This window comes from Toxorhynchites rutilus, chromosome 2, assembly GCF_029784135.1.
Source record: "Toxorhynchites rutilus septentrionalis strain SRP chromosome 2, ASM2978413v1, whole genome shotgun sequence".
NCBI classification, from domain to species: Eukaryota; Metazoa; Arthropoda; class Insecta; order Diptera; family Culicidae; genus Toxorhynchites; species Toxorhynchites rutilus.
Genome location: NC_073745.1, coordinates 180275824 through 180286509, shown reverse-complemented (window position 1 = coordinate 180286509; position 10686 = coordinate 180275824). Strand labels below are relative to the sequence as shown.

At 44.5% G+C, this 10686-nt stretch overlaps 1 protein-coding gene across 1 annotated transcript; it reads right to left on the bottom strand.

The window, feature by feature from the left end:
- Positions 1-2056: 2056 nt before the first annotated feature.
- LOC129766460 (uncharacterized) lies at positions 2057-4547 on the bottom strand. Its single transcript, XM_055766995.1, has 3 exons — positions 3114-4547; positions 2130-3014; positions 2057-2065 (listed from the first exon to the last, which is right to left on the bottom strand). Exons 1-3 carry the CDS (start codon positions 4545-4547, stop codon positions 2057-2059), a joined length of 2328 nt encoding a protein of 775 aa, XP_055622970.1.
- Between the last annotated feature and the right edge of the window lie 6139 nt (positions 4548-10686).

Sequence of the window (10686 nt, the reverse complement as noted above, 5' to 3'; positions counted from 1 at the left end):
TTCTGCTTTTCTGATTCCTCGAAATTCTGTTTTCGGATTTCTAACTCATATTCCAATTCATTCTCGCTTAAATCATATGGATTAATTATCCAATTGCTACTTTCTGCCATTCTGCTAATTCTATTTCCTTTTCTTTCTTTTCAGGAAACCAATATTAAACAGAATGTAGTCTACAAATCAATAGAAATAATAATAAAAGAAAAATATATGTCCCACCAAAATTTAAAATTCAAAATAAAAATAATATATAAAAATTTTAAAAAAATATCCTCCACCAAAATTTCCCCAGTTCCACCTAATAATAACCTTAACTAATAGAATCAGACTTCAATTTACCGAATTCAAAAACTACGATAACTAAAATTCCCGATACTTGAAAATGAAAAGAAAAAAAAATCTAACTAGAATATAAACCTACGCTTAACTCAATTGGGTCGTGAATTAAAAGTTGGGCGCCAATGTAAGGGGGGTCCTGTGCGAGCCTTTTGAAAATCGCCGACTTTTGCGCCAGAGGACCAATGTCCTCTGTCGGGATTCGGATTGATTGTTGCCCGGACCAGCGCGTACCGTAGGCCTCGCTACAGTATCCTCCTTCAAATTGCGGCTTGCCACACTTCCCAATTTGCTGACGAGAATTTCGAAAAGTTTCTCTGTCGTTTTGAGGAACCCAATCTTTCTTTCTAACCGAAACTAAATAAGAAAATGTTACTAATTTTAAAATAAACCGCTAATGTTTTAATAAAAAATTCACCAAATCTTTTTCCAGAAATTTTCCGAATCTTTGTTTCTTATTTTCGTCAAAACACCTAACTCCTTTTCCCAAAAATTCCAAATTGCTTGTGACGTCACTCTTTACGTGTTTTCCTAACTCTATGATTCTCCTACTAACACAATATTTTGTCCCTACTAATTGGTGTCGTTTTACGCGTAACTGTGGTGGTGGTCCGTTATATAGCGTTCTGTTTCAGGGTACTCACTCTATTTGATGTTTTAATACCGGGATGAGCTCACCCGTGCAGCAACGGTGGGGTTTTCAAATGGTAGAGCAGCGTGATGATTTATTCCGCTCCGACACCAAAACTCTCACCGACGTGAGTTCCGGTAAATCTCGCTGGCGTTGGTGGACTTTCCCGTCCTGAGCTTACCGTGTTGGAGTAGGGTCGCGTGTAGCGTGCGACTCACACGGGGCCGAGCTTCCCTTCCGTTGACCAACGCGCTCCAGAATGGTCTATAGTGGTACGCAACCACGAGGCGAGGCGTAGCACCAAGATCTCACAGCGATGGCTGATCGCCGGAACGCAAGCGCAGTCCCGACTAGGACTCGGGCACGTAAATGTAACCTGTACACGGAGCCACCAAGGCTGTATAAATTGCCTTCCATTATTATAAAATCATCAAACCAATGTTGTTTTAATAAAAATTTACCTCCGTTTTACTGGGTGCAAAGCACACTGCTGCACTAACTTTTAATTATACTAATTGATTGTACTCAATTGTACAATTGTCCTAAATAAAATTTCACAATGAACAAAAGCGTCTTTATAGTAAACAATAAACTCACTTCTACTTGATTTGAATAATCGCGCAACTCACGATTTATTGATACTTTTATCCAAATCACTCCGAAAATATCTGGAAATAATCAAAACTTAATATTCGAAACGTTTTGAAACTATTTTTACTGTTACTTTAAAAAAAAACTACTCAAAATAATGTCACTCGTTTTCACCAAAATTGAACTTCTTCGCTCGGCGGCTCAGAATGGAAAGGTCGATTCCTCTGTTCTTTCCGATTGCGAAACCTTTCGAATTTTCTAGTAATTTTTTTTTATATTTCTGTGAGGGGTCAATGTACCCCTCGTCATGAGAGTAGCTCAGTTAGCATCTGGCATCACTTTATGGAAAGGAATTAATATCACATCTGGCAACACGCTTCCTCCGTGGTTGGCCACTTGATAGACAAGTCCTTTTTCGAATTCGCATTTTTTTTGTATTTACTGTTAGGTTATTCGCTTTTAATATGCGCAGAACCTGCGCCACTGTAACATGTAGTTCCTCTAAGGTTTCTGCAAACAACAAGATGTCGTCGATATAAACGATTTTGTTTTTAACGCCCTCAAGGATCCGCACCATTTCACGCTGAAATATTTCTGGCGCACAGTTCACGCCAAACATTAATCTTGTGAAACGGTACATCCCCGTTTCCGTTAAGAAAGTTGTAAGATCACGTGACTCGTGACACAGTTCTAGGTGGTAGTACGCGTTGCTCAAATCGAGCTTCGAAAAGTACCGAGCTCCATGAAGTATTGTCTTCATTTCATCGATTAACGGCAGCCGGTAGTACTCACGGTTGATTGCCTTGTTCGGTCCTCTCATATTGACAACCAACCGGAAGTCGTCCTTGCCTTTGGCAACCGTCGACATACCGCTAATCCACTCTGGTGCCTTTGTGACACGTTCTATAATGCCAAGGTTTTCCATTTCCTGCAGTCTTTTCCGTGCTCCTTCTCTGAAGGCGGCTGGAACGTTGTAATACGCGTTCTTCACCGGTACAACGCTCTTGTTGACGCTAAACTTAACTTTAATTCCTGGCATTTTCGGGAATTTTCCAGGCCCATCAGAGTACTCACAGATATTGATGGATAGTCCTACATGCAGCAAACCCATGTCACTCGCCGTGGATCGACCGAGTAGCGAACGCTGTCCTTCATTTGCGACGTAAAATGTTGTCTCAACCGAAGAGTTGGAGGTTCCAGGAACATTGATTTTAGCTCTGAACGCGACATTGATGGTTAACGGTTCTTTTGAACCGTATGCGTGTAACCCATTCTGTATGGATGGCTGAATCGGATAAAGCTCGGCCCGACCTTTATGGAACTCTCGTTTTAGATGTTTCCAATCGTCAACTCCGATGACGTTCACATCGGCCCCAGAGTCAATTAGGAAGGTAATCGGATTGGAAGACCCAACGCTACAGTCAATCAGCACGTCATTAAAGGAAAGGGCATTTATGTGCTGGAATGGTAAGACACGAATTGAAACAGTTTTTTTTAGTAACAAGCGAACTTCTCATTTATTTAAAAAACAGATTTACAAGCTTCACTTGTTTAATACCTTTATGTCCTCCTCTTCCTCATCGGTCCAACCAGGGGGATTTTCACGGGCCGCATCGTTTTGAAGACTATTCACACGTCGCTTTCGGCAGGCTGACAAGAAATGTCCTCGTTCACCGCACCCGTTACAGTTCTTATCCCGTGCCGGACAAATTGCCCCACTTCTGTGAACGGGACGGTAGCAACGGTTACAACGGTTGTAGCGTGCGTCGGGTCGCTTGTCCGATCTGCGGAACCGCTTCGACTGGTTTCTAATTTCTCGATCATCTCTATTACGCTTTCGTTGCAAGTCCGTGGACTTGCCGTGATGCACTGCTGAAATTCCGGAACCACTCGGCTGTGCCGTTTCTGCTTCATAAGCTTCCTCCCTCGTTGCGGATTGCACAATGAAGTTTGTGTCATTATTGTATATTCTCGCGGTTTTGCTCAAATCCCTGTTACGCAATCCCTTTAGCAGTTGAGCTCTGACAAAACGCTCCTGATCTGTGGTGCTGTAGCCGCACAAACGAACTTTCTCCCGTAGTCTGGAATGGAAAGTAACCGCCGACTCTCCAATACCTTGCATCATTCCTGCGAATGCCTCGTGCTCCGCCGCGGTATCCGTCATGGATTGGAGGTACCTTGTAATGTTGCTCACGAAGATAGAGTAGCAATTCGGTTCTTCCAGCCCCGGTCGTAGATCCGCGGCTCTCACGATTCCTTGGAGCTCTTGGACCAAGCATAGGAAAAGCAACTTCGATCGTTGTACTGGGTTGGTAGCATTACCCAGAGACACCGAAAGTTCGAAGTTTTCGAAAAATCGGTTCCATTCCTCCCACATTTTATTCGCGGGAATACCGTTGGGAAACGGTTTTATGTGTTCCCATCTTGGTGAGGAAATGGAACCCTCAACGCGCTCATGGGAGATATTCCAACTGTCGTGGACATTGGCTCGCGTGGTGGTACATGTGCTGTAACCGTGTTCGTTCCTGGAAACTGGAACAGTCGAGTCGTGAATGGCAGTAAATACTCCGCCGTTCGGTTGCTTATTGGTTGCCATGGCTTGAACTAAATTCTCTACGACTTTCTCGAGTCGTTCGATTTTGTGGGCTAGCTCAAGATTTGCGTTAGTTGGCGTGGATGTTGGTTTCTCCGGTGATTTTTCGAGGATTGCAGTTTGTGTATTCACCGTATTTAAATGTTGTTCCTCGTCGTCCAACAATGCGTCCGAAGTCTCCGAAACGTTATGGCTGTCAGAAATGTCAGAACTGGAATCAAAACTCTCGTCACGGTCTGAAGCATCGCTTTGGCCGCTCTCACAGCAGCTGCTACTATCGCTGACTTCCATGTCCTTGTCTTCCGGACGCATCGAGGTTTCGCTGGTTTCTCCATTATGAGACAACTCGTTGTGGTCACTATCGGAGCCGCTGGTGGCTCGCACGTATTTGCCTTCCATGATCCAAGATTGAATGTGAACTCGTAACCTATAATATCCAAGTTATATCACAATATTAGAAATCTCTCTCGATCGAGGGCTTTTAACAGAGCTAGTAGTTATCGTCAATCAATCAGATTATGTCTTTTGTGGCAACCTCCACGGTCTACCATTGAGGGTGAATGTCAACCACCTCGCAATCGTTACAATCATCTTAAATTTTATTTCATTGATAAATGATGCGGTCGAGGGTGAAATCAACCCACCTCGCGATTTTCTGGAGTAATTCCGACTCCGTAATTTTTTCTGTGGTAACCCCCGCGGTCTACCAACGAGGGTGAAAACAGACCACCTCGTATATGATCAGTTCAAATCATGCTTCCTGGAGTCATCCCGACCAATCCAGTGTTTCTTCTATGGTAACCTCCGCGGTCTACCAACGAGGGTGAAAACAAACCACCTCGTATATGATCAGGCATAATCATGTTTTCTGGAGTTATATCGACCGATCCAGAGATAAAATATGCTGAATCACCACATTGAATACGAATTTTCTATTCTCAGAACTACGCAAATAACCTTACTTTGTTATAAGATGTCTTTCTGAGCGTGATCCCAGTGATTCCCGTAAATCAGTTTTATAAATTGATTTTCTTATAGTCAAATTAGCCAGTATTGGTCTCCTGGCAGGATCGCCAAAATGTGAGTCCTGAATTTACTACGGGAATCACTGGGTCAATTGGAGCTTGATATTGTACGTCTTACCTCGTGGTCAGTTGAGTGTCGAAAAAGGACTTGTCTATCAAGTGGCCAACCACGGAGGAAGCGTGTTGCCAGATGTGATATTAATTCCTTTCCATAAAGTGATGCCAGATGCTAACTGAGCTACTCTCATGACGAGGGGTACATTGACCCCTCACAATTTCTGTCTCTACTTCCGGATCTTTAGGCATTCTCTAATCTAGAATTTTCGTCGAGGACTACTAAATTCTTGATCGATTATTCTGAGCGTCTGATTCTATTCGTGGTATGATATCTAACATTAGGCGTAACTCAATTTAGAATTTTCATGAAACGACCTACTCGTTTCATCCACCCGGTGGTGTGGTTTCGGTGCACGCGAGGGAAGTGCTTCGTGGATCTGAAAATTACAATTCCTGGGCGTTCTCAACTAAGATGGTGCTTATCAAGGAGCGGATCTGGTGTGCCGTGAAGGACCGTAATGAAGGAGATCCGGAAGTAAGCGATGAGGTGTTGGAACAAGCTCTGGCGACCATTTGCCTAAACAGCGACCGGAGCATCTACGGATTAGTTCAAAATGCGAAGACAGCGAAGGAAGCATGGGACACGTTACGGAACACATTCGAGGATAGCGGTTCCACTCGTAAGATTGGACTTCTGCGAAGGTTGACGGGAATTCGCTTGGTAGGAGCCGAGCGGGACGATGATGTCATTTGCCAATCTCCCCAGGAATATGTGAACGAGATCATGGTGACCTGTAACCAGCTGTCGGAGGTCGGTTTCAAGGTGGACGATACCTGGATGTGTAGTTTGCTACTCAAGGTTGTACCGAAGAAATATGATCCAATGATCTTGGGCCTGGAATCGTCTGGAGTGGCGCTAACCGCGGACCTGGTGAAATCAAAGATCATGCAAGAAGTTAAGGTACTGACGGGTTCGAAGCCGGTTGAAAGTGAGGGTGCGTTCTTCAGCAAGCAGAACAAAGAAGCAGGTGGACAATCTGGCAAGCAAGTCGACAAGTCTACCGTGAAGTGTTTCCGTTGCAAGAAAATCGGACACTTTGCATCGGACTGCCAGAAAGAGAAGCGTCCTGTCCAGAAAAGTAATGCGGCTTTCTATGCTGCTAATGCTGTGCAGTCGAATGAGAGGAATGACACTGATTGGTTTTTTAATTCTGGCGCAACCGTTCATTTGTGTCGGAACAAGGAGATTCTGGAAAACCCACAGGAAGTGTCTACTAGGATCAATGTGGCCAATAACGCTGCGGTGGAAGTCGTGGCGAAAGGATCGGTAAAGCTGGAAGCGAATTACGGTGAAGGACATGTGACCTCACAATGAGCGACGTGCTGTGCGTTCCGGATCTGTCGATTAATCTACTTTCGGTGAGCAAGGTATGCAAGAATGGATTTCGAGTGTTGTTCACCAAGGAAGAGTGCCAAGTAGTCGATCCGGACAATGCGATAGTTGCGATTGGTCGTGAAGTTGATGGCCTGTACAAACTATCCGAAGTGAAGAAGCCCGTGTTGAATCTGGTCCAAGACGGTAGATACGAGCTATGGCACCGGCGAATGGGACACCTCTCAGCCAGTGGAATGAAGCGATTGAAAAGTATGGTGACTGGTTTGGAGTTCGAGGTGAAGGATCCGGCGAAGTGCGTACCATTTATTGAAGCTAAACATTGTCGTCAACCATTTGAAGCAAAGGGACATCGAGAGGATCGCATACTGGAACTGGTCCACTCGGATTTGTGTGGTCCCATGGAATCAGAGTCGATGGGAGGCAGTCGTTATTTTCTGACCTTCATTGACGACGCAAGTCGGAAAACTGTCGTGTATTTTCTGAAGTCCAAGGAGGAAGTACTGGAATCGTTGCAGGATTACAAGGCTTTCGTGGAGAATCAGACGGGACAGAGGATCAAGAAGATTCGGACGGATAATGGAAGAGAGTACGTGAACCGAAATTTCCGGAATTTCTTACGGAAGGAAGGAATTCAACACGAGACATCAGCTCCCTATAATCCGGAGCAAAACGGATTGGCCGAAAGGATGAATCGGACGTTGGTGGAAAGAGTGAAGAGTATGCTATTCGATGCAAATTTGGACAACACCTTTTGGGCGGAAGCAGTTGCAGCAGCGTCGTATGTGGTCAATCGTTCGCCGACAAAAGGACTGTCAGTGACCCCCGAGGAAAAGTTTTCCGGAAAGCGACCGGATGTATCAAACCTGCGAATATTTGGAGCGGAGGTAATGGTACACGTCCCTAAGGAAAAGCGTAAGAAGTGGGAGAGTTAGTCCGAAGCGTGTATTTTTGTTGGATACAGTGAAGGTTCCAAGGCGTACAGGGTGTTCAGCAAGAAAACGAAGAAGGTATTGGGGAGCCGAGATGTTATCTTCGTGGAGGAAATGGAAGTTAAGCGCACCGAAGCAATTGGCGAATCATCGGATATCACAGAAGGAAGCGAGCTGATAATTCAAAATGAGCTGATTGAAGTTGACGGTCAAACTGAGCTAACTGAAGGTAACGACGAGCTTACTGAGGACGAGAATTCTCTGGACGATTCGGTCTACAGTGATGCAGATTCGATAGTTGAGGAGGAGTTACAACCCATCGTGCTCCCTCCACAAACAGAGGACCCACAATTGTTGGTAAGGCGCAGTGTGAGGGAGCACACTGTCCCAGGCAAGTATCGTGATTATATTATGAGCTGTAATATTTTTCCTGAAAACCCGTCCCAACCCGAACAGAAACGTGACATGGATACGAATGCCGAGCCTGGTACATTTCGTGAGGCGATTACTGGACACGAAAGCGACCGATGGAAGGATGCAGATGGAATACGAGGCCCTGATGAACAACCGAACATGGGATTTGGCTGAGTTACCAAAAGGAAGGAAACCTCTACGCTGCAAGTGGATCTACAAAGTAAAAACAAATGCGGATGGATCTGTGGAGTAGTAAGCTTTGATTATAATAAAACTAAAGCCCGCTTGGTTATTAAGGGCTACTCCCAGATAGAAGGCGTCTACTATAACGAAACCGTTTCACCAGTAGTTCGGTACGCCACCATTCGATATCTGATGTCGATTGCTGCAAGAATGAACCTCAAGATTTATCAGCTGGATGCGATTACAGCATTTCTGCAGGGAGATCTAGCCGAAGAGGAAATTTATATGGTTCAGCCTGAAGGGTTTGTGGATCCAGCTTCACCGAAGAAAGTTTGCCGGCTGAAGAAAGCATTATATGGCCTCAAACTAGATAGTAGGGTGTGGAACCAGAAGCTGAACGCTGAACTGAAACGCTTCGGTTTGAAGAGGTTCGCTTACGACACGTGTGTGTACTTCAAGATTGAAGGTAACACGGTTTTGATTGTTGCTGTGTACGTGGACGATTTGCTGGTGTTCTGGGTGCAATGGGTGGAAAAACTGAAGAAAGAACTGATAACGAAATTCAGGATGAAGGACCTTGGTTTGACCAGCGAGATTTTGGAAATGCGGGTAACCAGAGAGCAAGCAAGTGTAATGATAGACCAGGAGAGTTACATCAACAGTCTGCTGCAGCGATTTAATATCGCTGATTGCAACGTGGTTAATACACCAGCTGATCCGAATCAAAAGCTCACCAAGGAAATGTGTCCAAACACCGAAGAGGAACGAAAGCTGATGGAGAATGTGCCTTTTCGAGAGCTTGTGGGAAGTTTGCAGTATCTGGCGCAGTCGATCAGGCCTGACATTAGTTATGCGGTCAATGCAGTTAGCCAGTTTTGCCAGAACCCAGGGAAGGTGCATTGGACAGCAGCGAAAAGGATACTTCGATATCTAAAAGGGACTAATTCGATGAAACTAACCTACTCGGAGAAGTCTGATGAAGGATTCGTCGGCTACAGCGACGTTGATTGGGCGAACGATCCCGATAACCGTCGTTCAATTACTGGCAATGTCTTCAAGCAATCTGGTGGTGCGATTTCGTGGACTTGCCGAAAGCAAGCCACAGTGGCTCTGTCTACAATGGAGGCGGAATATATGGCTGTTTCGGCGGCAACCCAAGAAGCACTATGGTGGTGTGGACTACGGAGCTGTACGGAAATATCAGAATCTGTGCAGATCCGCTGCGACAACCTTAGTGCTGTGCACCTAGCGGAAAAGGAAGTCGGATATTCTGCTCGCAGCAAGCATATTGACATTCGCCATCACTTTATACGCGGAAAATTGGAACAGAACATCATCAATCTAGAACATGTGAAAACAGAAGAACAGGTCGCCGATGCACTTACTAAAGCTGTTCCAATTGTGAAACTAGAAGAAGCCAGGAAGACCCTTGGAATTCAATAATTCAAGATTAAGGGGGAATGTTAGAATAGTAATCGTTGAATTATTGTATAGTAGTAAGCCTTGATTATAATAAAACTACTTTTGTTGGGGCGAAAAACGATGATTTTTCTTTGTCGGACACCGGGTTCTTAGCAGCAAAAAACACTGTAACTATAGGTTTAGCGCAGCTTTAAACTGCAAATATATTTTATTAAATATGGCTTCCATAGTGGAGTTTTCAATTACTTACACATTCGGTGTTCTTACGATAAATAAATTTGGAAGAAATTCACTGATTCAACAAATACAACGATATCTCAACTACAATATGTGAGCAAATACGAGTTTTGTAATCTACGTTTTAAATCTAACAAAAATATTCGTCACTGTTTCAAGTTTGAACTTGTATTCTCTTTAGCGTTCGTTGCCGGAAAAAAATTTCTCTTTCTCTCTCTTCTTTTCGATGACAGCTCTTACACCGCGCGTTCGTCGATGACATTTGCCGTCAAGTTGATTTAAGGTGACCATTTTGAACGCATACTTGGAACAGTGCACCCAGCGGCAACATTCTCCCACCCGTAACACTGGCCATCGGTCCCAGTTTTACTTTCATACTCAACCTCCAATACAGCCAACTTCGATACTGGTCTTCTCAACATCCCCCTGGCAGTTTGTACAATGGCTTGTCGAACTTTACCATCCTTCGCCGTAACAACCTCCTTAACACGTCCTCGTATCCAACCATTTCTATGAGTATCATCGACAATTAAGACTAGATCCCCTTCAGCTACTGGTTTCACATCACCAAACCATTTCATCCGTCTTGTCAACATTGGGAGGTATTCCCGGATCCATCTCTTCCAGAAAACATCTAATTGGTACTGAATCTGGTTCCAGGAGTTTTTAACCGCAGATACTGGATCACTGAACGGTACAGTTGGCTGACGAACACCTCTTGAGTTTCTCATCAAAAAATGATTCGGCGTAAGTGCTTCCCCTTCATCGGCGTCTAAAGGTAGATACGTTAGCGGTCGACTGTTCACAATACTCTCGGCTTCCACAATCAACGTTTCTAGCCCTTCATCATCTAGCTTCCGATCGTTGTTATACCT

What these genes read in the sequence shown, in the direction of transcription:
- LOC129766460 (XM_055766995.1), bottom strand. Translation starts at nt 4,547, where the DNA reads ATGGAAGGCAAATACGTGCGAGCCACCAGCGGCTCCGATAGTGACCAC. An exon ending in AGGAAGAGGAGGACATAAAG is followed by an intron (nt 3,015 to 3,113) that starts GTATTAAACAAG and finishes TTACCATTCCAG; the next exon opens with CACATAAATGCCCTTTCCTT.